Source organism: Gallus gallus, chromosome 1, assembly GCF_016699485.2.
Source record: "Gallus gallus isolate bGalGal1 chromosome 1, bGalGal1.mat.broiler.GRCg7b, whole genome shotgun sequence".
Lineage (NCBI taxonomy): Eukaryota > Metazoa > Chordata > Aves > Galliformes > Phasianidae > Gallus > Gallus gallus.
This window is the reverse complement of record NC_052532.1, coordinates 142,864,209-142,891,316: the sequence shown is the minus strand read 5'-3', so window position 1 is coordinate 142,891,316 and position 27,108 is coordinate 142,864,209. Positions and strand designations below refer to the sequence as shown.

Genomic DNA, 27,108 nt, shown 5'->3' with positions numbered 1-27,108 from the left:
TAAGTGCCGTAAAAATGCATGTGATTAGTGGTCTGTAACTTTCTGTGAGATACACAGGCATCTTCAGTGTTTGTAGTGAAGATTTTCTGTGGCAAGTGTTTCTACCCATTGTGTTCTGTCTGCAGATTAGGAATTGAATACAAACCTAACACTTCACATAGTATTGGATACCAAACTGCATACCAAAACAATTGTCTGCTTAGGAGGGTTTTGTTACAGTTGTAGAAAAAATACCCTAAAAAGCAGCTGTTGTTAGTGAGGATGAACTTGATTGAGAAGTGTCTCAATTCAAGATTGAGATTTATTCCAATATACTCTAGCCTATATTAAGTTATATGCCGTGGTGTAGGAGGTAGTGGAATTTGGGGGGGGGAGGAAGAATGTGTGGTATGTGTAAGATGCATTTTGGGGAGTGGGACAAAGCGAGTGACTAACAGTGATGTTCAGTCTTATGCTGTCTCATACTTTTACTCTCAATTATGGTCTCTGAGCAGACAAAGACTGAAACTTGTCTATTTTTTATTTTTTTTTAGTAAGGTCTGTTTTAACAGACTACCTCTATAGGGCTGTTCTCTGTGGGGAGAGGTTTGTGGTTATCTTTATTTCTTGTTTTGTTCTTCTGAAACTATAAGGCTATTTTAATTCCCTTGTTTTCAAGGTACGATTTTCTGAAACGACATCCAAATTAGTTAAGATTCTTGCTAGAAATAGGGCATGAGAGTTGTGAATACCACAGCTGATGGCAGTAATCTGTTTGGTTGTGGTTTGTTGGTTGGTTGGTTTCTTTAAGCGAGCTGGTAACTAGGCCTGCTAATTTTATTTAGTACTGGTATAATAACTGTGTAGGAGTGTGATTAGACTTCAGAAAGATTTTAATTTAATTACTTTGCTGCAATTTTCATAATTTGACTGAAAATTATGCAGATCGCTTTTTGGTAGGTTGCTTTAAAAATCCTTCTGAATGCTTGGTTTCCAATGGATAGGATTTAAAGTCCTCATTAAGTGGATCTGTAATAAGGGAGTTAATCTCCGATCATAACTGGGGGCTGAGGGGAAGTAGCAGTAGGGTAGAGAGAGGAGATACAGAGAAGGGCAATGTTAGCTTGCCCCTGTATGCTCGACACTACCAGAAATCCAGGATGGCTGTTTCTTGCAGTTTGAAAGTGCTTCTATTTTGCATGAAAGCAGCTTGAGACTGTGCCAGGAAATAGCACCCTGATTTTTCCAGAGAAGATAGTTAACTCTTCTGTAACTGGACAAAAAGACAGTAGGTTCTTTCCACAGTATATGCAAGAGTCGTTGTCTTACTGGATGTGTAGCTCAGACGCATTCACCTAATCCCTAATTTCTGGCACAGAAGCAATGCTGAGGGACTTAATTTTATCTGAACACAAAAATAAAAGCCCTTAGGCTTGGGTTTTTATGAAATGTCTTCCTGTCTTCAGTATGTCTAAACTTAAAAAAAAAAAAAAAAAACAACAACAAAAAAAAAAACAATTCCTTTTTCCCTGACTACTGATCACTTGTTAAGTATAAAGTTGAGAATTTGATGATGTTTTTCTTGGAACTCTTGATTCCCACTGAAGAAGAGAGCACCATACTGTATTGTCATGGGAAGCTGACTTACTCTTGGTTTGCAGTGTGTAAGCATATGCTAAACAGCCCCGTTTAAAAAATAATAATAATTAAAAAATTGGTTCTGTATACATTTCTTCTATCACAAAGTACCTTTTTTTTTATATATATATAGTTACAATCTGACTTTTACCTTGTCTCTAGCTTTTGTTTTTAATATAGAGTGAAAATGGCACTGGCGTCTGGTTTGTAAGAAACAACTTTGTTATTTTGCATAATGCAGCTTTTAAACAGCAGTGTCAAAGAATTACAGAGTGATTTGGGTTGGAGGGGAGCTTAATGTCATCTCGTTCAAACTCATGTGCCAGGGACGTGTCCCACTGGATCAGGCTGCCCAGGATCCCATCCGGCCTGACCTTGAACATTTCCATGGATGGGGCATCTGCAGCTTCTCTGGGCAACTTGTTCCAGTTCATCACCACTCTCTGAGTAAAGGATTTTTTTCCCCTTATATCTAATCTAAATCTCCTTGTACTTACTTTTTTAACTGTAAAACTGGACTCCTTGTCCTGTCATTTCTGTCACAGATAGAATCTTTCCCAGTCTCTACTGCAGGCCTTAGTGAGGTCTCCCTGGAGCTTTCTCTTCTCCAGGCTGAACGAGTCCAGATCCCTCAGCCTTTTTTCATAGGAGTTCCAGCCCTTTAATCACCTTTGTGGTCCTCTTTTGGACCCACTCAAAAGCACCTGTGCATCCTTCTTATGCTGTAGATCCCCAGGCCTGGATGCAGTACTCCAGACAGGGCCTCACAAGGGCCCTGAGTAGAGGGTAGAGAATCATCTCCCTCTCCCTGCCTGGCTGAGAGGTAGAGAATTTGTGCATCTTTCTCCCTAGCTTGCTATTATTTCCTATGTAGATAGTAATAAATAATAGTAGAAGCGTAATAAATATAATTCTGTAATCAATCATAAGAATAAATGTGTCAGATTACTTCCTTTCAGCTTTAGACATTATCCTTGTCTACCCAGGAGGCTTTCAGTAATACAGTGAAGTATGCCTGCCCAATTCGTGTAAATCTGGCCTGTGAGTTTAGGTACTTCATTTTCAGTTAAATAAAATGGTAGCCTTAAAAACAATGTTACACAAATTAAATCTGCATCTTTAGGTAGATAAAAATTCTTTCGACGCGTTCAGCTGTGTGTATGTAGGCATGCATGTGCAAGGCATTTATTAAATAGGAAATAAGATCAAAGATGATTTTCTTCAAGGAGGTTTTAGTTATGCTGTGAAATGCCTTAAGTGAAAATAATATTTTATTATGGAATTTCCATATAAAGTTCCAGACGTTGAAACATCAGACATAGGTATAAATTAAAATACTTAAATGAAATTGTTAACTATTAATATAGGTCTTGTGAGGGCATTGTACATGCTGTATATATATACAGGTTATAGTTCAAGTTAAAAGTAAACCCTCTGAGGCTTACCAAATTGTTGCATACTGACAAAAGTGCATACTATGTATACTTCCAAAGTTTTCAATACTGCTTAAGTTTTTTAGAGGATAAACAAAGGGCAGCTGTCCCATTAATTTGTAAGTTGCCTTGAACTAATCCTTTCAAGGTATAATGTTCTTGCTTGCTGCCATTCAGTTTGTAGCTCTTGTGACCTATTATAGGGAAACTGCTTTAGCAGGGGCGTTGAACTTTTGATCTCTTGAGGTCCCTTCCAGTGCCTGCGATTCTGTGGTTCTCTGATTCATGAACCTTCTTTCTCCTTAATCTCTGATAAGAGTTTCTGTAAAGGCAATGACAGTGTCATTCTGGGATGTTCTGGTAATTTAAGGGGGATGCAGAGCTTCAAGTAGTGTTAGTGTTCACTCATTGAATAGAGAGAAGAGAATGCAGATGCCTTCAGTCTATCTTACGCCTCTTGTGTTTTATTAGACCACCTTATTTACCCTTTGAAATGCATTTGATTTCTACAGAGAAGCATGCATATTTTTCTGTAAACTCTTGAAAAAGGTGATAAGGCTTATTGTTTTCCTTTCAGTGGTCATAGCCTGTAGTGTTTGTGGAATCTCATGAGACCAAAAACAGCTGGCTAAGAGAGCAGTGATTTTTTACTGCCTTTTTGATGGCTTAGCTATGTACAAGGGCTGCTCTGAAAGTAATGCCTCCTATTTTGTTATGTTGGCCCGTGAAGTCACTGCCCACTGACATTCATCAGTGCTTGCTGGATGTCTATGGAGACCAAACAGTGGATGTGAGCACAGTGAGGTGGTGGCTGGTGCACTTCAGCAGTGGTGGTAGTGAGTTACCTCCGCTGGTGCAGATTGTTATGGCTTTTATTCATTGCTGGTGAAAATGCTGAACTAATGATGATGAATACATTGAAAAATAATGTTTTGTAGATGAGAAGTTGTTCTATCAAACAGTGGTGTTGTGTTCTTTGTATCTGATGTAGTTTACGTGGAAATAAATAGGAGGCATTACTTTTAGAGCAACCTACATTTAATTAGTCTCTTAAATGAAAATCTTTATCCTTATGACTAGCATTTTGCTAGTGTAATTATACTTGGTTTGAAACCTTGAAACGGACTAGCAAAGCCTTCTGACATAGACAAGAGGTGAGACTGCCCAGAGCATTTGGTTATATAACCTCAAACTTTTGTTGCTAAGCTAGGTAGAGGAGGACCTCAAGTAAGGAAATCCTGAAATATTAGAATACTTCCAGGAAGGCAGATTTCTTTCTCAGGCAAGTCTGAGTAGAGTGTGTCTTATAAAACATTGCAAACTAGTGATTCAGATTTTCTTACTGGACTAACTTCTTAGGCATCTTAAAATGTTTGGTTTGCTTTAATGAACTGCATTATTAGTTTCTACCTTTCTAATTACTATAGCCAGCCCCAGCATCCTGTTCCTGACTTCTGTATCCTCCCCTGCATGAGGATACAGAATTTGTGAATTGTTTTGTCATGCTTTGGTCTAGGTACTGCTGAAGTCTTGTTTATGTGTGTGCACATAGATCATGCACTTCATATTGGTGTAGAATAGTTCCTATGAAAACTACAATGTATACTAGCGCTCTAAACAACCTTTAAAAAATCTATCTGTAAATGTCACTTCTGTAGTTTAACCTGTAACTGCATAATAAGTAGCAGGAAGAATTGTCAGAAGGGAATATTGATGTCATTTTCTTACCAGCATAGTTTTCAGTATGCCTTACTTAGCCAGGTGTTGTCTGTGATTAACTGTCATTTGAAATAAAATTGTTCTGCCTCAGGGTTCTTCAGCAGATTCAGGAGTGTGATGTTAAAGTCCATTATGCCAAAGTTATGCGTAGTCATTTCTTATAGTCACCTTCATACTTTCTATGTAAATGATAAAGTCGTGCACAAGAAATCAGCGTTGCATAATGAAATGCAATCATTTATGTATTCACACAAGTGTGTTTCAGGTTAATTGGTCTGAATAACTAAATTGCCAGAACAGTTGATCAGGCAACAGAACAGTTCATGTGGTATTTCAACAGGATAACTGTATCTGAAGTATTTAAATTGAAGTAATTTTGTGAAATACTTAAAATAGAGAATAGCTGGCCTCAGCGTTCAGTTTCTAGTGTTGTTTTTGTGGTGGTTTTTTTTTTTTTAAAGGCATCAGTAAAAACAACAAAATAACCTCTCTCAGCAGCTGTAATGTCTTAGAGAGAAAGACTGATGTCTAATATTGGCTTATTTGAAAACTTATAAATTATCTCAGGATTGCCTTTCAGAGTATGGTGCTAGGTTAGTTACCTATTTAAAATGAAGATCTTTTAGCTCATTTTCTTGTGCTGATTGTTGACTAGTGTGAACTCAAGGTGTAGTTATTTCAATGCTAGCATTTAGAGTTTTCATAGTAGTAAAGTAGTTGTGTTATCTTACACCTATTTTGAACACAAATACAGATGAAACTGGGACATCTGTAGCAGCAAACTAGGACATAGTTGACTGTGAGTGCGGTAGCTAATTCAGGGGAAGAAACATTCATTCAGGAGAAATAAACTTGTTTATTGTATGATGTAATTTGTGTGTATATTACTGTAGTATTTCTAGAGTTCGGTCATCTTCATTTGCTTGTTTATTGCCAAATTTGTAGGATAGGATCTCTGACTTCTTTACCTTTTGACCAAGCTGTTTGTTCTCCTTAAAAACAACAACAACAACTGCTGTTTTCCTAACTAATATTGTATAAGATTATCTGAATACACAAAAGTCAACTTGTTCAATTTTAAGCTTAGTCTTGTACCAAGTGTGCTATTTTGTTATTTGCACTTTTATATCACTTAAAAAAAGAAATAGTTCTTAGAGACTAATAAACTTTTTGCTCTTGGAATACCTATTCAGTGTATGTGTAGCTCAGAGTAGTTGCTTGCTGTGATTTATTTAGCTTTTGTATCCCACTCAGTATGTGCCTCTTCTCCCACTTCCAGGATGTCCTTACAGTTCACTATCATCTGATACCATCACCATCCAAGAGCAAAAATGGCAACAAAGAAAAAGAAAGAGAACAGGAAAAAGAAAAAGATGTAAAAGAAGAATTTGCTGAAGCTTTACGAGATCTAAAAATACAATGGATGACCAAGTATGTCTGCTGTCTTACTACAGAACCTTGAAGCAGCTATACAAAAGAAGCTAGGAAGAAGATTGCTTTGAACTTCAGAATCTGTATTTTCATGTTCTGTCCTCTCTTCTAGGTTGGATACCCCTGATGTGTACAATGAGTTGAAGGAAGCCTTTCCCAATCATCTTCCGCTATATGTTGCGAGACTTCATCAACTGGATTCTGAAAAGGTTAATTAACATTTTAAAACTTCATCTCACTTCATCTATTAGCCTAAGCAACTGAATCTTCATGCATGTTTGGCCTTGAATTGATTGCCATAGCTGTACTCGGTACAATAAAGCAGAAATTCCTAATTAGATTGACAGTGATGTGAGATAACTGAACATGAATTACTAAATCCTGCAAGAGAATGAGAGAAGGTGTGCCTTCATATAGTATGTTGGCTTGTCATCTGTTCCTTGTTCAGTTAAACATACTGTAAGTTTACTTATTGCTGTAGGCTACGAAGTATTACTGTGATGGTATCTGAGCAGAGCACATTTCCCATTTTGCCCCTCTTATGAACTGATAATATGTTATAGCAGAATTGCCCAGGCTAGTGAGGACAGTACCCCCTTGAAATAATACAGCTAAATTTACCATCTGTCATTGTCCTCAAAAATGAGAACTGCAAATATTACACAGAAGTGTCTGTGTGCATGGACTATTTTTGTTCATCTTGAAGATATACACCTTCGTGTGTATGTCAGTATTATTCTTTTTTTCTGTTCGATTCTGATTTTGCATATCAATCAATACCTGCTACCATTATTTCTTGAGAGACTATCAGTTTGTTCTGGGAGGTGTTTTCTTCCTGTAAAATCTGCATCTGTTTACTTTTTTATTACAGTCTGTTTTGAGTGAAATGTACTTTGTACCTGGGGTATCTTGATAATGCAGACTTATCATCAGGTTTTTTTCATGTGAAAAGTTGGAGAAAGTGTAGAAAAGGGCATATTGAATCACTTAATCTTATTTCTGCATGCCTTTGCAATTATCCTAGTGGGAATAAAATCAACAATCGAGCAGCATGATTTCGTATTGCTAAATACATTTCTTCCTCTTCTTGTAGGAACGTATGAAAAGACTTGACGAAATTGTTGAAGCTGCAAATACTGTAATCTCTCATATTGATCAAACAGCATTAGCAGTTTATTTTGCTATGAAGACTGATCCCAGACCTGATGCAACTACTATAAAAAAGTACCTAACCAGTAAATAATTTTCTTGCATCCTATTTTTGTATTCTATACTTTCTGTGCATAAAAGAATTGAAATGACTATAATTGTTTTGAATGGCTCGTGTTATTATTTTAAGCACAGACGGTTTCAAGCTTGTTTGCAGGATTTTGTTCCTTATTCTATTTCAAGAGTACAGGAACACTGAAGTCTACAATTTGTTGCCTAGAAATGATAAATAAAGTAAGGGTGCTTTCAGGATGTAAATGAGTCTGAAAAAATGGCATACTAAGATTGTATCAAGCTTAATGTCACATCAGAGGAACCATTAGAACCTTGGTGTAGGGGCTTATGTTTGGAATGCTAACTTCCTTCTCATAATGCTTTGCAGTGTTTTGTAACTGGGTTAGAAGCCAAAATTAACAGCAGTCTTAGAAGTAACTGCTTGCCAAAGATCTCATTTGTGAAAGATATGGTGATTGTATTTCTGCTTCTGAGTATTTTTGAGAATCGTGGTTTTCTTTAGATATGTTAGGTATGCTTCTCTGAATTATCAGTATTTGTCCCTAGGAGGATGGTCTGTTCAAACTGATACCCTAGTCTGGAGAATTATTGTGATGTAGTTTTAGTCACAAATACAAGAGCTACGGATTTGAAGATTACGTCCTTAGAAGGGGAGGTTGAACATTTATTTGTTGTGTTTTACAACTGAGATCTGGTATATTATCTAACTAGTCTAGTTTTCCTGAATGTGTGTGTGTAATTCTAGAGTTACTGACATAAAAGCAAAGTTATGCTGTAATAAATTTCATTCTAAACATTTCTTGGTAAGTTGAACCGTTAGATCATGTGGTTGAATCTAACATCTGAAACTGAACACCAGATGTAATGGTGCTTTAAATGGGTGCAATTCCTTTGAAGTCAGCAGAATTGTATCTGCTTATGTTAGTGCTGGATTTGACTCTGTTTATAATGCCAAGAGCTGTAAAGCTTTATTTCTAGATGCTGGCTTACTCGGTTTTAAAATCCTGAGCTGCCCTTGCCGTAAGACACCAAAGATGTTTCAAACTGAGGAGAACAATTGAGTTTTTGTCATGTAGAGTATGTCTCAGATAGTTTTTTTTTCTCAGTTAGTTTTATTTATAGTAAATAGCCCTGTTTTTAAGATGATGTTCCTGCTTATTTTCAATCTTGTGTGTTCTAACTGCTGATCATCAGTACTGATTCTGTTCTTAATGATGTGTCTATGAAAAGTCCTTAATATTTTTCATGCTGCTTTTTTCTAGTGAAATGGATAAACAGAAGACTACTCTAGTGGATGCACTTTGTCGAAAAGGAAGCGCACTGGCTGACCAGCTTCTTCATCTGCAGACCAAAGATGGGGCTGCTTCCAGTGATGCTGAAGGCAAAGATGAGGATCATGAGAGTTGCTCAGAAGCCTTGACAGAGACGTTTTGGGAAACAACAAAATGGGCTGATCTATTTGACAGCAAGGTAAGAGTGCAGAGCAGATTTCCTTTTGTATATTGTACTTTTTTTATTCTCCTCCTGGAATTATGCACCACCTCTGTGTGCACATGTACGTTCCTCCCTTCTGCATTTTCATGCTGTCCCCATAAGTTGTGCTTCCTTAATGACCTTTTTCCATAGAGATTTTGCAAAGCCTGTCAAATCTGTGGTAAGCCCATCTCTCTGTATGTTAAAGGAGGGTTAAAAGGAAGGCTATAGAGTACCAGACTTCCTTGAAAAAGGTGATTGCTTTATTGAATTGCCTCTCTCTGTACCTTTCAGGCAATGTTTTTGGTTAACTTATGAGCTGATGTAGCTGTATGTAGAAGTACAAACAACTACTCTGATTATTCCTCCATTCTCTTCCTTCTTCTACAAAATAGACAGCAGAAGTTTTGTGTTTTGCTGTCAGTAATGTCTATAGAAGTAAAAGAAATTCTTGGAAACATTTATGCTGAAAAATTCATTAGCAAAAAATTTATTGTTATTTTAAGTTTCCTGATACTAGGACTGTTACTAGGAAGTTTGTCTGTTTCAATTTGAAACAGCTATTCCAGAAGAAAAAAATTACTCGTGTAGCTTCTTATTCACTGAGTTTGACTTTTAATGGTTGAGTTACTAAGCATTATTTAATTAGTTGCTGTGTGTAACTCTACATATGGCTTTGGAAGATGAAGTGGCTAATGCGTTTATTTCTATTTCAGTTAAGCTGCCAAAGCACTTCAGGTAGTTACGAAAGAAAATCATAAAATTAATTAATTTTTCTTGACAATAAATAGTCTTCCTAGTAAGAACTTGTGCTAGAGCTGGAGGTTTGAACAAGAAGGTTGATGGTGGCTGCTCTCGCTTCATTCAGTGCATGTATTCTTGTGCACATGCATCTTCTGATCTTCATCTGATAGCAGGTGGTAGCAGATTGTACATTAATCATACTGTGTAGGACAGAATTTTCTTGCTGCTTATCTGTAAGTACGATACTAGGAATAATGAACCCTTTAATCTTTCGATTATAAACGTGATGTGAATATTTTCAATGCAAAAACTGCTAGCATAGATGTTCTGCTGGAAGCTTATCAAGAAGAGTGCTCTGAGTCTGGAATGAGCAACTCTGGTTTGATTTGTACAGATGAGGGATTGAAACCTCTCTTGTATCCAAGCATGGGACCTATCCGTGTGCAAGTTCAGGTTTTGCTCTGAAAACAGATGCTTCTGTATTGTTAAGTAAGTAACTAAAAGGCCAACATTGTTGTAGCATTTCATGTGGAAGTGAGTTCCATTGTGGTTATCCATTGTGTTTGTTTGCTTTCCTTCTTGGAGTTACTAGTCAAGCAAATCTGAACTGATTAGGGATACTACTTCTAGTGAAGAACTGTTGTGGAATGCTCTGGGTATTTTAGATCAGTGGCTTCTGAAAACTCTGAAAATGAGTCATCCTAACGATCCCTGAGATATGTCATTGTCCTATGCTTTTTCTGTCCTATACCCATATCTAGCCTCACTTACTCGGCCCCACCTGGCCCATTTGCAGTTTGTCACCTCTGGTCTCTTGCTGCTGAACAAATTGCCCTGTATCAATGTAGTAGTGATGACTAATATAACAATATTATATTTTATATATATAATATATATCAATATATATGATGAATAATATTACAAGGGCTACAAAAGTGGTTGTCGTATCTATGAGGATATCATGTCCTATGAGGATATCATGTCGTATCTATCATGTCCTATGAGGAAAGGCTGAGACTGTTCAACCTGTAAAGAGAAGGCTCAGGTAAATATTCTTATTTGAATAATGTGTGATGGAGGCAGGGGGTGAAAAGAAGATGAAGCCAGGCTCTTCACAGTGATCCCAGTGGCAGGGCAGGAGGCAGTGGGCACAAACCACAGGAATTACTACAGAAGCAGAAGACAAGTCTTTCTGCTGTAAAAGTGATCCAGCACTAGAATGAGTTACTCAGATAGATGTTGAAGTCTCAGTCCTTTGAGGCTTTTCAGTCATAGCTTGGTGAGTAGATTAGATAGTGTGCTGATTTCTGTGGTGCTTTTTTTTCATGCTTCCTGCGTTCTGTAAGCATGTTGGCTGGTCAGCAATTATGCGGTGATAATTTTGCTATCAATTTAATCTTTCAAAAGACCTCGTCATGGATGTATCCTCTTGTCTTTCCAGAGGTACTATTCAGCAGTTCTAACCCCTACAGGTTAAACAAAAAAACTTGAAGGGAAAGAAATAAGAATACTTCAAGCAGTATCACCATGTATGTATGATTATTGGAACTGAGCCTTAGTTTTTCACATTTTTACTTCTGTTTTCTCTTTCTGGAAACTCTGGAAAGAATGAGGAGTGAAAACAGTGTGACTTCAGGTCTTAGTTTGGTTTGAAAGGAGACAGTAGTGTACTCTAATGGTTTTCCTTGCTAACAGATTTGGAGAAAAGAACTAAGGCCAGATCCAGGGGAGTTATTTTCAAAAGAGAAAACAGTACTGTTTCTCTTCATTGCCCTATAGAAGTTTTATGTTAACTGTGGTTTGTATTCTCTTATTTCCATTGCTAGCAGGTGTTGTGCCCACCTGGTAGTTTCCAGGAGAACTAACTAGTAAGCAATTTGACAGCTCAGACCTGCTGTTTGAGCTGTTAGCACCATGCTTTCCAGCTAGCAAAGGGGTGCTCTTCTTGTGGTGTTTGACAAAAGGCAATGACAGTGCCTTTAAATGAGTTACAGGCACTACAGAGTGATAGCGGACAGTAAAGAAGGAAGATCGGCTTATCCCTTTTGATAAACAGTAACAGCTCAAGGGGAGAGTGGTCACTATCCAGAGAGATGCTGCTTCCTTGGCTGCTAACCCTGAAATGAGGTTGAGGAGGGGTGGACCCAGGCTCTGCTACTTCTGGTCACTCAGGTGCATTGCTTGCACCTGAGCTCCCTGGGTTAGCCATGCCTTCTCACCTGGTGCTCAACCATTGGTTGAGGCCATGACCCGGCAGTTCCACTGCATGTGGTCATTCAAAAACATTAACATACAATGATGATTCATTTATGCTTTATTTGGCTTTATTAATTTTCCAGACTACAGATCTGTATTATGGTATAGTCTGACATGGAAATAGATAGGAAAAATGTAGTTATATTCTACTATCTATTGCTGTAAACTGTGAGAGTAGCAATACATGTGTATCACGGGCTGTTGCTTTTCTACGAAAAAATGAATTTAACAATTTGCAGCTCCTTCCTTCCACTCACTTCTACCAAACTGCATCTGATGTTCAAGCTGACTGGTCAATATTCATCTATTTTTATCATGGCAAGTTTTGTAGGTGGGATTGTGCTTAAAACTTTCTCAACCTTCTGCTTGAATAAAGACAAAATAAAGTGTCGTCTTGTTTTAAATATCACTATTAGCATTTAGTTTTCTTCCTTTCTAACTTTTCATCCACGTAGAATAATTGTTCCTATAAGTCTCTGGCTCAGTGTTGCATACAGTTTTAATGTTTTACTACTGGATTATTTTACTACTTTAGAAACAATGTGCTTAGTGCACGTAATTTTGTTTTGAAGACTGGTAGAGGAAAATCTGAAGTTTTGAGCATCTAAGAGGAACCTTGATGTTCTTGTAGCTCACATCCTTCTAGGAGTCATAGAAATGACCAAGGTTGGAAAAAGCCTCCAAGATCATCTAGTCCATCTGTCCATCTTCCCCCAAGATTTCCAGAGGGAAGTTTGAGAATAACACTGAGAACATAGTAGTATTTAAAGTTTCAAAACAAATTCAAAACAGACAAGTATTGCTGCAACAATGGGCAAAAGTGTCTTTTCTGCTCACGATAATCTTCAGTACAACTGATGGGCTTGACAAAATTCATATTGGTAGTAAACAACAACAACAAAAGACTAGAATGCATTTCTTTGACTGTGTTCTGGAAAGACTTAAATGGGACTGACAAAATGAAGTGTTACGGCTTGGTTGTATTGCCTAACCTTGGATGACTCATTTCTTTTTTTGAAGAAGAGGGAATGTGGAAAGAGGAAAGGTAAAGTTTGGAATAGTAACATAGGACCAGGAGTAGGCCTTGTGTTGAACATCCTCGTAATCCTCAAGAGGCAGCTAAGTTATTCTAACACATAAGGTTAGAACTGAAAATGTGGAGCTCTTACTGTACGTGAACATGACTTTATGTCATCGATGCTCAAAAGGTGGAGCAATAGGGTGAGAATAAATGGATGTTAATATTCAGTACAGTACTCTGGTGCTTCAAGTATGTTAACAGCATTAGATAGAAACACTGCATTGATAGAAACAGCGTTTTTACCTCAAAGCTTCACTTGAGTCAAAGTTCTTCCAGATGACAGTGCTTAGAAGCTAAGTGAATTTCTAAAGACCAAGAGAGAGCATGTTTTCTTCTATGTTATTTCTAAAGGTGCATTGAGAATATCATCACTTCTGTGTGTTTTTGCTCACCCTCTAGTAAATCAAGTACTATTTGTATGCTACCTCTCTTCTGCTATTGAAGTATGTGCATTACCACAGGGTGTTCTTAAGTTCCCTTAATTGCCTATTTTCCATTGTAGTGTCATGCTTGTCATTGTGTTATAGCAAATATGTAGGGAGACTGGTGCCTCCTGTTGATAGTAAGTACATTGTTCCTACTTTCATCTGTTCTAGCTAGATCATATGTCATTTAAAGTAAAACTTCAGAGATATGTGAAAGAAAATGTGTATTCTATATAGAAAAGCAATTTGTATATACCACAGTTGAGGTAGCTCTGTTCAGCAAGTATTTGCTTGATTCTGCAGGTACATTTGTGATAGTGCTTTAGTATTTTTGTAGTACTGAAGTATAAGTTTTGATTTTATTTACCTTAACATAACTGTAAACTTTGCAGGCCAAAATGACCAATTCTAAACTAAACTTCTACAGGAGAGTAGTAGGATTTACCTGTTTCTCACTGACACTAACTCATCTATAGAATTTAACTCCCCTTATCCCCAACAGCTAATCCAAAGGTTAGCAAAAAGTCATGTTTAAAAATAAGCAAACAGATAAAATACCCAGACCTTTCCATCCTGCCTTTTAAGCATCTTTGGCCTGGAGTGTTTTTCGTATTGCTGTCAGATGCAGCTGTCTGTTCCAGCAGATCATATTCAGTCACTGCCAAAAGCTTGTTGCTGTGCACTTGATTCCACGAACTCCTTTCCCTCTCTGAAAATAAGATAAGTCAATTTTTGTATGAATATTGCTTTTATTTGTAATATTTGATAGAGCAGAGAGTCAACATAAGTAACTAAGAAACCTTAGTTTACTCCCATAGTTACGTTTGAGCCTAAAGAAGCTCACACCCTGATAATTATAAGCATGACAGCTTCGATATTCTTACAGTGAGGTGTGTTGTCTATAGGTGTTGTGTAATGTAGCATTTGGGGTTTTTTTTTGTAAATGTAGATACGTTTTAATCAACAGTTCAAATAATGAAGTAACTAATTAGACAAGTCTCTTTTCTTTTTGCCTAATATTGGTATTGAGATCCCAGAAAGATTTTCATTAGGTAGTTGTTTAGTGTTGCTGGATTTTTAAGTGTGCTGGTTTTTAAGGAGCATTTTCAGATTTTAAAGTACTGTAGCCATGCAGATGTCTCGAGAGATCACTTCAGAACTTTATTCTCCAAAGTATATGCATCTTTTTGTAGCTGTCAGCAAGTTAGGCAGGCAATTACCAACTATTTCTCTGGGGCTGGCTTTTAGTACGCTTATTATTACAGGCCATTAGCTTGGGAATGTAGGAGCTAACATTTGTTTCCCAATCCCAAAGCATCCTAAAAGTGCATATTGTTTTTTGTTTCCCGTGATACAGTTCTTTGGCCAGTTTCTCATCTATATCATTTGTTCTATAAAAGCTGGCCTTTGTATTTATTGAAATTAGGAAACAATATCAAGCATTTAGAATTCGTTCCTATTCTTATATCTAGCAGCTGTTTTTGTGTGCCATAGATTTGTTTATTTGCTGTTGTTGTACATTCTGATAGCAGCTGTTTATTATATCTTAATAGCATTCCCATTTATATTATTTACATATATCGAGGAATGACCTCCAGTTCTGTGATACTATAAAGCTTGCACTACTGTAATTATAAGGCTTAATTTGACAATATACGCACGAGTAATAAAGTATTATTTCTTAAATCTTTGCTTGTAAATCTATACTGATTTTTTTTAAAGCATTTCATGCATTATTCTTAACTTCTGAAGTGCTAACAAACTTCTAGTATTTTTACTTGTTTACAGCTGACTGTGGGGTTTTTTTGGTCTGTTTTTCAAGCACTTAGGCAGAAATGATCTTTTATCAAAAGGTCTTGGAGCACTGTTTCAACCTTTTGGTCCTTCTGAGATTTTCTCATTTAGAAATGCCCAAACTTTTATTTGGCCAGAGTAAGGGTGTTTCGTAAAATACTTTGTTTTCTTGCCACAAAAACTCTAGGAAGCCCTGTTACGAAAGAAATGCTGTCAAGTGGCTTTCATCCTGCCTTTATCACTGATGTTCAATAACCATTCAAAACTTACAGGGTCAGGTAAGAGCTTTCTTAATAGAGCAGTGACATTATTTCTGGTTAGCCTTTAATATGTTACATTTGCTGAAAGCTCCAGTGCATCTCTCACTTAATTTTGGTTTGTTTTCTTTTGGTTTGTTTTGTGGTTCTATCATACTTCCAGAAAGGATTTTTTTTTTCTTCATTTTACTTATTTAAGTTTAGTTTAATCAATTGAGTCTGCTGATGGATCCACTGAGCAATTGTTCAGAAGTGTCTGGATTGAGAATGTGGCATGCAAAGTACTTTTCCAATAGCAATATTTGGAAAGATTTGTATGTGAATGGTGCTCTATGCTCATTGTTGCATATGTGTGTGTGCTTTAACTAGTACAAATTGTATTCAAAAGCTATTGCAGCCTAAGTGAACGCTTCAACATAACCAAATAATACTGGAAGACAGAAGAAGAATGGGCAATGCTTGAGTGCTTGGCATATGAAGTATTTGGCTCTTCAGAGCTTGAAAACTGTACCTTCACTTCCATGATAATGAAGTGTGCCATTTCCTTTTCTAGCGAAGTCTTTTAGGTATAGATACTGCAAAATATTGCATGTCAATTAACATTTAGAAGAGTGTTCAGTTAGCTAAAATTAGGCAGGTTCTTCAGTCCTTGCAGGATAGGAATATTGGATTCCTTAATATTTTATTACTAGAAAATATTAAAAATCTCTATAATGCAAAATATTTATTTCTGAACATCCTTGAAGTATTTTTTGTTGGCTTCTCAATGGTGTATTTTAAGTATACATTGTTGGAAAACTGACTTTCATTTGAGGAATCAGAGCAAAGGAAAATCATTATACTGAGTGAGGGGGAAAATGAATTGCAAGCTCTAATAACAGATTGCATTAAAACTGTACTAAAAATAATAGTAATTCCATGTTCTCCAACTGCGGTGCTGTCATTCTTTTTCTCTTTTTTTTTTTAAAAAAAAAAAGTAAAATGGAATACTCACAGTAAGTAGCCTAAAGGGAATAGGTGAACTTTTCCTGATTCATCACTAATTCTTAATGATGGGTGAAGCAGTATGAACCACCTTGCAACACTGAACACTGTTAGAGTGTTCGTGACCTGATTTCACATTATCTCTGAAGTAAACGCATTCATTTACATATGCTAGTTACAGCACTGTCAGGTATTGTGAACTCTATCTTTGGAGTTGGTAGTATCAAGAGAAAGTTTTCTTATAATCTATTCTTAATACAGTGCCAGTGTTGAGGAATTGACCAAAACCTGAGGTTTGTCTTCATGCTTACCTGTCTTCATTGCCTGTTTATAACTATGTGCATACCTCTGTATGTATACATATATATCCACATGTATCATTCAATATATATGTTCATATTTGTTTCTGCAGTAAGTTTATTTCCTGGGAACCAACACTCTTTGTTTCTGTGGATCAAAGATACGTCTGCCTGGTTCTTGATGGTTTTACTTTGTTTAAACTACTTTTTACCATGCAGTTGCCTCTAGCAAATGAAAGTCCAAAGAACCTAGAAGTGTGATGAGTAAAGAATTTGAATTATGATGTCTGTATTGCATAAAATGTTCTATAGTCAGATATGTTCATGAAGTCATAAGTAGTTTCTAGGATGTTCTTTTTTATAACTGCTGCTAGGAATCATCTGTTTTCCTGCCAAAAAATGCAGTCTGTTTCATGTAAATGTTTTACTTTAAATCACTTCTACTACCTGAAGAGAATCTGCTATTATTTGTTATTACTTGTAAGAGCCAAGTATTTTAATATCTAAACTACTTTATTTTCACATTGTAGGTTTTGACTTTTGCCTATAAGCATGCATTGGTGAATAAAATGTATGGGAGAGGTCTCAAGTTTGCAACAAAACTTGCTGAAGAAAAGCCAACAAAAGACAACTTGAAAAACTGCATTCAGGTAAAGTGTAGTTACTAAAATGCTGGTTTGTGCTGATGCTGAGTAAATGTTTAAACTCAGGAGGCATAATCTTTGTTGTATTTTACGTTGACTCAAACTCAAAATGTTAACTTTATCCAAGCTTTTGATGTTTGGTCCCATTTTTAATAGCAGTTTTTTCTTTCATTTTTTTCTAGAATATTTGCCAAAACTCTTTTGCATATTTAAATCATTATGTGGGTGTTTAACCACTGCTATCATTACTGTTAGTAATCACAAAGAGTACCACTATAATATTGGTAGAGCATTAATGGGAATTACTGTACCTCCTACAAAATTTAATCACATCAAATACTTGTGTGTTTAATTGAAAGGCTGTAGATCACTTGGCCTTTTAGAGCTAAGTAAATTAAAGTTCTCCAGACTTAGCCTTCTGATTACAGATATCCTTAGTGAGTTGTTAACATCAATGCAATGTTTGTTGGAAGGGCTTAAATTGAAGAACAAGACCCATGAGCATCTCACTACTTCTTTTAATGTTTGGTTTTTTTTCCTTCAGCTAATGAAGTTACTTGGATGGACTCACTGTGCAACTTTCTCTGAAAACTGGCTTCCTGTTATGTATCCCCCTGATTATTGTGTATTCTAGAAATCTGGAAATTGTAAACCTAAAGTAATTCTATAAGGGCAGGATATGAAAAGATAAGTTTGTTTTTTTTTTCTTTTTTTAATAGGAACGCATGTTTTCATTACTGAATGTCGATCATTACATTGTGTGTATTTATCAGTAAAGGCACCTGGGTACAGCTTAATACCTGTTAACCTGACTCCAGTCATCAGGGAGTTACCTTATTGTGCATCCCATTGCTGGCAATGGATGTGCCAGAACTGCCAACACAAAGGATTTGGAATTGGGCTGACAATAGCTTACTTGCATGCATGTTAGGTTCTTAACTGTTAATTTTAACTGCAAACCTGTAAAAGCTCCGTATTTTTTACAGTAAAATGACTTTTAACACGTTTGATCTTAATTTCATTTTCAATTGTATGAAGGCCTTAAAGCTACTTCAGGAGTGGCTAAAATCTTATTTATTAGACGAAAGTAATGGGACATAATTATCCGTATTGTTTGCAAGAGTTTACATTTGTGGTTTTGTTGTTTGTTTGGTTTTCTTTTTTTTTAAAGAAAAATTCAACCTCTGAAACTGTCAATACGTGCAGCTCAGAATTGCTGATCCATAGGTGCTCTTGTAAATCTTCATTTTGGAGTGATTTCAGGCAAACTCAGAAATCCATGTGAAACTGAGTATCAGGACAGGCTGATACGTGTATAAAGTGCCAGACAGTTAAATCTTGACAACCAAGTATTGTAAAGCTATACATATATGTTTAATAATGTTAAAAATGTAAAACACGGCAGAATAAATGTGCAAAACTGACGATCAAAAAACACCATGTGCACTCTGATACTTTAAGAGATTATTTTATAAGTAATAAAAACAAATAACAAAGCTAAAAATATTGGTTTATCTGGGAGTACGTAAATGAAGCTTGCTGAAAGAGAACACCTTCCAAACAGCAGAAGTTCAGTGCAGCCTAGAAGATCAATGCTTTCTGTTAACGCCTCCCTGCTATCTGACTACTTACTGACAGTGTTCCTCCAGTGGAGTGAAATTGGTCTGTTTGAATAGGTTATAAGTATGAATCCAAGACAAAATAACTATATTACTGTCTTGTCAGATTTCTTGTAACACAGAATGCAGAGTTCAGATACAGCTACAACTTCACAGACGTAAGTGCACAGAGGGTGTACCGGAATTCCACATCACATTCCAAAATGCAAGATGCAGGCATTAAATCAAAATTAGTAGTTGTTTTTTCTTCAGTTCTCTCTTACCGTGGCTTTCAGCAACTTGACATTTGATTCTGGAAATTCTGCTAGGATGGACGTATCAAATACATTGCTAAGTTGTTCCAAAAATTCATAGTCTGTACTGAATCTGAATTTATTCGCCCATAGTAAAACTGTCCCTGGCTGGCAGAAGTACACCATTGTTGCTAGCAGGGCATCCAGAGCAGTATGATGGTATACAACGTCACTTGCCAGTATAAAATCATAATGGTGAGTTGATAAAGGGAAGTCTTCATTGAGGCCTTCTCCCCACACTAGTTTTCTCACTTCAGGTTTGTGCGTATTCGTGTGTGTATTTCTTGAAATATTAAATGAGAGATTTTCAAGAACTTCAGGCAAATCAGTAGCTGTAACATAAGCTCCTAAAGAATACATAGATTTGTTTTAATCCAAAGGTATATAGTTGAACCTAAAGATATAAACTTTTTTGATATTACTTCCCCTGCTTCCCCCTCAGTAATAACTAGAATCTTCATTAACAAAACAGTATTCAACTTGCTTTCATTTTTTTAAAAAGTAGTGGTGAATGTATTAATTTCAGCTGTTGCTTCATTGCTTTCAAGTGGCGCTCACAGATCTAGATTGTGTTTCATAAGAAATCTGAAAGGAAATAGTTTACTGACCTAAGATGGAAGCCACGATGGAAACCAAGCCTGTTCCAGCACCGATTTCCAAAACTTTCTTGTCTTTGAGGTTGAATCGTTCTTGATTTGATTCCAGATACTGAGACAAAGCCAGTGCCTGAAATAGTTACCACGTATTCATAAGATATCAATTAAGTTGCACAAAAATTAATTTGATGTTTTTATACTGTATTTTTTTATACAGTGGAAAACACTGACGGCTGTAACATAAACATAATATGGAAAGAAACGCTGTGTCCTGTTCTTTATGTCAAGCAATCCTATTAAAGTAATTTATATTAATTTTAGGCTTTGTGAGATAATGAATTTGCAGCAGACGTGTATACCTCTTGTGATTCCTCTCACAGCTCAAGATAGGTAGTGTCCAGATGGGAACCATTCTGCTGATAAGTGACATAAACAGATGCCAAAGAAATTAACTGCCCTTTTGCTTATCTTAGATTGGTGTTAGGGTTTTAACTCCTGCTTTCTCATAATGCAGCACTGCCTACCTGCTCTGGGAAGGCTGACAGCTCAATGAATCACCAGCCCACTTTGCACAACCTCGCGCTTTCCTTGGAAAGTTTTACCATCTGCATTCTGACACCTGGTTAATTTGAGAACTGATGTTCTGACATTCCAGATGAAGATACTGTTTCATTTATCCATGCACTTTATTTTTCTCTGGTTTTTTTTGGTTAGACATTGTTGGGGAGCTGTTTCTGAAGCCCTCTGTTCCTTCAGAACCGTACTTCTGAGTCTACATAAAGTTCTTTTTCACTTCAGGAGCAATACAGACTGGAGAAGACCTGCTTGCAAGTATGGTTTTCCATACTGCAGTGGAAGATTTCCAGACCGTTCTTTAAAAGAAACATTTTCATTATTATAAAATCCCTTATTTAATCTTTCACATTTTTCTTTAGTCTCCATTTTGTAATGCTGATTGATTTCTTCCCAGCAGTAACTGACTGGAAAGGTGGAAGAGCACTTCTTTCCAACTGTTTCCAAGCGATTTATCATTATTTTTTTTTTTCCCCCAATATCTCCATCCAGTTGACAAATAGGAAGGTAGGTGTGTGCATGTTGGTTTTTTTTTCTTGCTTCTGTAAGTGGAAATAATTTACCATCTATTCACTTACATGCCCTGTTTCTTTTGGTGCAAACTACCAAATCAGTGTAAGGCAGAGCTTTCTGCTCTCTCCAACCACAGCTTGGTTCCTCACAAGAAATAGGTGTTAACTAAGAAAGTACTAGCTTGAGGTTTGTCTGCCACTGTCGTGACTGACTGATCTGTCAGGTCAACTCCCTGCATGCCATATTGAGTACTTACCCCAGGCCATACCACTGCTCCGTAGTGTTCTATGGATTCCTGGATGACAATGTGCTGGCCCGCATAAGTATAATGCTCTTTGTCAAAGTAGTGGGAAACTGTGGGTGTCCAGTTCTGCAATATTTTAAGAATTACTGGTGAATCTGTGAGAGAGAAGGTGAAATGGGTATTTTATATGCATGTATTAATGTACAGCTTTTTTAAGGATGAGAGGTATTTTGTGAATATTGTACATGAGCACATGCACTGGAAAAGCTGTCAGGTGATGGGGCTCAAGACCATCTGCTCTCCAGACGTGGGCAGTCTGGCTGCTGGAGGAGCAGAAGCAGCGTTTTTAACAGACTGCCCACAGTACCTATGGATGCCCCATCCCTGGAGACACACAAGCCAGGTTGGATGGGACCCTGGGCAGCCTGAGCTGGTGGGGGCAGCCCATGGCAGGAGGCTGGAACTGGATGAGCTTTGAAGTCCTTTCTGTGATTGAGTGTTTACATGACACTTTACAGATACCAAAATATAAAATACAGAGAAGCTGCCTTCTGCAGTTCATGTTATGCTTGAGATTTAAGTACTTTTCCTTGTTTTTTTTTCCTACTGACTCTTGAAATCAAGTACCGGATAGTCACATCTTTTTAGATAGTAACATACTAAGCTAACTTGATATGCCTGCAAGAAGATGGCTGGCAGATACGGAATGCTAAGCTTCACGGTTCATAAAGAAGAGTACCTGCCATTTATGTTTTACCTGTTACACTGCCACTCAACAAAAGAGCTGAGTTTCTTCAATTTTTAACCCTTCTACAAAGAGAGGTTTCTGAAACACTTCTTTAGTGTACGTTGAAACATGTTGCTGTTGAGCAAGCGTCAGTCCTACTGTAGTGTAGTGCTAACATGTCTCATCATAGCATGCAGGCTCATGGGGTGGGTGTTCAGGATAGCTCAGCTTAACTGCTCCATCCACACTCACTGGAAATCAGGACACTTAATGACAGTGCAGCCGTTGGAAGCCTGTTGGCAGGATATGCATAGATGATACAACATACAACTGCGGAGAACAATTTTGCTCTGGATCGCGTGGATTTTGATTGATGCCTGCCTGCAGTTCTTGGTAGGTGTTCAAGCGAAGCGGTTTAGCTTGTGTTAAAATCTGTAACACCACAGCTTCAGCAGTGCCAGCCCAACCAATACGCGTTATAATCAGCTTTCTGGTGGCGCTTAAGAAATAATTCTCTGATGTCTAAATAAAATCCAGAGGCTTTTTACAATATACAGGTCAGTTATGGAATTAGAACACTCTTCCAAGACTTGGTCCAAAAATAAATTACAACAGCGGAAAAAAAAACCTGGGAAAAGTAGAGCTCAAGAAGAAAAGTGACAGATTGACATTTACTATCCAAAGACAGAAAATTGAAGTGATGAAATGCCAGCATGCCACAGCAATTACAGTATTATAAAGGATTATACCGGAGTTGGATTCCGCTGTTGATGTGCAGTTCTCAGAGTCAGAGGGCTCTTCACAGGCTGCTTCTTCCACTGCTTGGCAGTCCGTTGCTCTTTGCATTTTGTTGGGAAATGGCAGCTGCTGTGCAGAGATTGTGGAGCTGAAATAGAAATATATGCACAGAAGGTTGAGGGCAATTCCTTTGCGTAAGATGATTGGAAAGCTGGCTGTGGGATCTCCCCATCCTGCTCTGGCTCTGCCCAGGCTCATGTGATTGGGTTGGGTGGCCTCACACTGCCGGAGGTTACCGTGGGTATCTCATCCAGTCCCCAGGGGAGAAGCTTGGCAGTGCCTGCAGGTAGTTTTTAGGGGCAGAATGACCACTGAGATGTGGAGGTGCTTTATTTGCACCCACGCTACTGACACCATTGCAGTTCTACTGATACCTGATCTATTCCTTACTACTGTTTATTCAGTGGCACAAGATTCGTGTGCCGCCTCCTGTGGCATTACGTTTGTTCACAGTCACGGCAGGTGATTTTATTTTTCTTTTCTTTTTTTTTTTTTTTTTTACCAATTCAGAAGGAGGAATGCTTTAAAGTAATTGGAATTCTGCAGATTTTGTTCTGTGGTGTTCCTCCTCCGAGGGCCCCTATCTGGCAGGTAACGAGTTCTGGCTGCACACCTTTTGTGTATGATTCAAGATGCAGTGGAGGCATAGGAGCTTGAAGATGGAAGGTAATGCTGGAGCTCCAGCTGCCAGTTCCTGGCCTTGGGGGCATTTTTCTCCCACTTTTGGTGTGGTGCCCCCTTAGAGAATGGCAGCAGTTTCTATGCAACCTCACATTTTCAATACTACGCTGCCTGTTCTCAGCAGTGGCGCTTATTCCAGCTCCACATACGAAAAAAAAACCAAGTTCTTACTGCAGCAGTTCAGACTTCCAGTTGGCCGTGTGAATGCCACAGGTCATATTTGAGGCAGCTTAGTAGAAGTGTATTTGCTGCTCCACTCTTAAGCACTTGCAATAAATAGCCTCTCTGATATCATTCACGGATATGGACAGGTTGGGTTCTAAGCTAAATGAGAGATTTAAAAATTGTTACACTTTCTCCTGCTGTGCTCTTTGAGATCCTCTGTGTAATGCTATGATGGGATGATAATAGCAGGGTAGCAAAGTCCTCGGCTACAGCAAATGAGAATGAGCCCAAACGCAGCAGCCACAGATGCAGAAAAGAAGGAAAAGAGCTGCTTACCCTTAGAATGCCTCAGGTAGGCAGAAATCTCCAGCAAGAGATGCCCTTGATTCCCCCTTCCAACCCTTAAATGAGGTCTGGGAAGGGGTGGATCCTGCCTCCACCTCATCCAGTCACTCAGGTGCATCGCACGCACCTGAGCTGCCCTGGCTTGGCCCTGCCCTCCCACCAGGCGCTCAATCACCGGTTCAGGCCATGCCTTTGCATTTCTGCTACGCTCTGGAATAGGAGTCGGCTTAAATATTCATAAAGATGCTTTGCTGTTTTTATTAAAGCCCTTCTTAAAAGGATCAAGAGATCTGAAAAATAACCATCGGTCACACTTATGGGCCTGGTCTGGCCATGAGGTCCCTCAGGTGCCCGAGTTCTCAGATGGCAGTCTGGGAGAAGAGATTATGCACTCTGCAGTTATTCATCATGATAGATACATCATGCTGGGCTTCTGGATGCCACAGTAACATCATATCTTTTTGTAGGTGTCGTTTTTGCATAAATAGGAAGTTGTTATTTCATACATCCTACGCTCACAGCTATTAGTGATTCATAAATTGAAGTTTGTTTTTTTAGCTACAAACTACATTTAGTCTGGATTCAAGTACGTTAATGTACGAACAGCTTTCATTTATTATTGTAAATGACCAACTCTACCTGAGGGCTGTGGGCACAGGCCGCTACTGAGTGCTCTTGTTGCACATGGGCGGTATCTGCATCATCATGTGCAGGATGGTCGAGTTGCTGCTGTCATACTAGAATGGACGTTTCGTACAGTTTTGACAGTTTTCTGATCCATATTTCACTGGAAGTGATAACATCTCTTATAAACATTTAATTTGGGGAAGATAATACGGCAAGCAAAATCTGTTCCCTTAGAGACTGCTGGCTCTTTGTGGTGCTTAACAGCTCATCTATTGGCAAAGGGAATCATCACCTAAATTCCGTGGCTTCCAAAGAGTTTAAACTCATGGGGGCTACACTAATGGTCTTTGACTTTGTTGCCAACGAAATAAGTTGCAACACCGCATTTGATTTCTTCATAACTTTAAGAAGGCGGAATAAGTCACAAAATTATATCTGTCTGACAAGGTCATAAAATGCTTAAGACTAAATTGTTAGATGGTAATAAACCTTATGGTAACTCTTTATCCCCTCTAATAAACTTTCTGCCTCAACCTCTGAGATTCACTGCTTGGAAAGGACTTTTGGGTCTGACCTCATGGTCCGAAATAAAAGAAGTAGGTTACTGAGCAGTAGTACTGTGTCATTCGGTCCTCAGCTGTGAGCACGGCTCTGCTGAAAGGCTGCTCCCTTTTCTTGGCACAAGGTCACACTGCATTGCTGGTTGTAGTCAGAATTACCAGGCAAAAAGCCCCTCCATCTGCTTGGAGGGGAAGCGCAGTTGCACTGCAGTGTGAGTGAGGACTGGGCATGCACTCAGTGTTTCTGAGCGCTCATGCAAAGTTCTCATACACTGCATAATATGCGTGTGTGTGTATATGTATATACATGTAAATGCCAAGAGCATTGCCGTACACCCTTATGATATTTGAGCCCACAAGGTGCATGCATCCGAATGCAGAAAACCAATGGTCAAACCGGAGTTAGGTGTGTGTGGACAGAGCAGGCGAGGAGCGCAGAGCTGAGTGCCTTTGTTAGTCAGCAGGAAGCAGCCACAGCAGGGTTAGGGTTAGGGCAGAGGAGCAGTGCCGTTACCTGTTGTGGTGCAGGGCGCTGGGAGGCTCCCACAGGCCGATGCCCACTCCAGAGGTTTTTATACCGCCACGCACCTGGAAGCAGCAGGGCTGGCGGGCTATTTACAGCAACATGACCAGGCAGCATGCGAAGGGCTCGCTGCCCCATGCTCAGATCTTTTCCACTTGCGGCATGAAACAAAAACGCTCCTGAACCTCGCAGTCCCGAGTACTGCAGCCTTGGAAGCAGAACTCTCAGGCTCTTCCAGCCTCTCATTTTCCAGGCTGGCCGTGCCCCTTTAGGATCCCCAGTCCTGACCCAAGGGAGCGGCTGCATGCAGGAGGCACAGCCCAAGTGCGGGGGAAAGTGAGGGGTCGGAGGCGGCTCCGAGGGAAGGTCAGGGCCTGGCGGCCTCCCTGCAGCAAGTCCTGCAGCCGGGAATTGTGTGCAGCAGCAATTTGCAGGGGTACTGCCTGCTAGCAGCGATGGGAACTGCGCTCCTACGGGGAGATCTGGTTGCTCTGCAGCACTAACGGGAGTTACAGATGTCAGAGGCACACCAGATGCGTGTTCCTTTTACACCCGTTAAGAATCGAGCAGTTGTTTGCATTTTCCGTGGCTGCCTTTCTGCCCTCCCCTCTATCCTCAGAAAGGATTTTTAAGGAGAAAGAAGTCGGAGTAAAAAAGTTTGAAAGGAGCTGTGAAAGCCAAAGGGCCAGAAGGCAGCTGCAGGATGGAGCGAGAGAGGAGGGCAACAGTGCATATTCGGCTCAGCGTGTAAGGATGTGCGCCTTTTGGGGGAACAGCCCGTGAATTCGGGTGTCGTTATCCTGAGTGGGGACCCGAGATGAGCCCTTTGGGGCTGTGCATTTCCCACCTCGGCCACGGGATGGCTTCAGCAGTCACACCAACTGCGGGAGACGCCTGGATGCTTGCGCCAAGGCTCCCTGATCTCCTCCCTCTGAAATCTAGTATTTAAAAGAATATATCTATTTATTTATTTATGGAACCCGGGGACCGAGCATTAACTTTACTAAACTATGTCTTAAATACTGCGCCTGGTCCTTAAGTGCTATACAGCCCCCCTCCATTTCCCCACCCTGTGGAAATGGGTGGCCCTGAGCTAGGTGAGGAGCTGACAGCAGAAAGAAGAAGGCAGGCATGTCGCTGTTGGAGTGACTGTCGTCCCTGTTGAGCTGGTTCTTTTCTTGTTGCTGTTGTTTTTAAGACGTGATCTTTCAAGCAGGCACGCTCCTGGCTCTCATACCGGTGTTCTGCCTCCACAGATTGATGTAGCTCAGAGCAGTACTGCTGCCAGTGCTCTGCCTTCAGCTTTGGCACTGGGATTAGTGCTGAGCACAGGCACTGCGCTTTTAAAATCAAACGGAAGGGAAGGGCTCGCTCCTTGTTCTGACTTGTGAGGGCAGATGAAAAGCAGCTTTAGGATCAGCGGTACACCATAGTTAGAAATAATTTAGGTGTAAAATTTCTGC

At 38.9% G+C, this 27,108-nt stretch overlaps 2 protein-coding genes across 3 annotated transcripts in view; one reads left to right on the top strand and one right to left on the bottom strand.

Moving 5' to 3' along the window:
* Positions 1-20,151, top strand: part of TPP2 (tripeptidyl peptidase 2) — a 48,911-nt gene extending 28,760 nt beyond the window's left edge. For both annotated transcript variants that reach the window (XM_425591.7, XM_004938558.4), the window contains 6 exons: positions 6,049-6,200; positions 6,313-6,409; positions 7,294-7,424; positions 8,687-8,894; positions 17,268-17,387; positions 17,926-20,151. In XM_425591.7, the coding sequence (XP_425591.2) occupies positions 6,049-6,200; positions 6,313-6,409; positions 7,294-7,424; positions 8,687-8,894; positions 17,268-17,387; positions 17,926-18,015 (798 nt within the window). In that variant the 3' untranslated portion in view covers positions 18,016-20,151. The remainder of the gene's footprint in view (positions 1-6,048; positions 6,201-6,312; positions 6,410-7,293; positions 7,425-8,686; positions 8,895-17,267; positions 17,388-17,925) is intronic.
* Positions 18,834-25,667, bottom strand: METTL21C (methyltransferase like 21C). The gene is made up of 5 exons (XM_046900706.1): positions 25,637-25,667; positions 22,696-22,832; positions 21,232-21,374; positions 19,902-20,019; positions 18,834-19,640 (listed from the first exon to the last, which is right to left on the bottom strand). Exons 2-5 carry the CDS (start codon positions 22,790-22,792, stop codon positions 19,249-19,251), a joined length of 750 nt encoding a protein of 249 aa, XP_046756662.1. The 5' UTR covers positions 22,793-22,832; positions 25,637-25,667; the 3' UTR covers positions 18,834-19,248.
* Between the last annotated feature and the right edge of the window lie 1,441 nt (positions 25,668-27,108).

Bases quoted from the DNA above. Each gene is read 5' to 3' on its own strand.
- METTL21C (XM_046900706.1), bottom strand. From the start codon at position 22,792: ATGCAAAGAGCAACGGACTGCCAAGCAGTGGAAGAAGCAGCCTGTGAA. The intron at 21,375-22,695 runs GTATAATCCTTT...TCTCTCTCACAG, and splicing joins AACAGCGGAATCCAACTCCG to ATTCACCAGTAATTCTTAAA. The intron at 20,020-21,231 runs GTAAGTACTCAA...TAACTATTTCAG, and splicing joins GAGCAGTGGTATGGCCTGGG to GCACTGGCTTTGTCTCAGTA.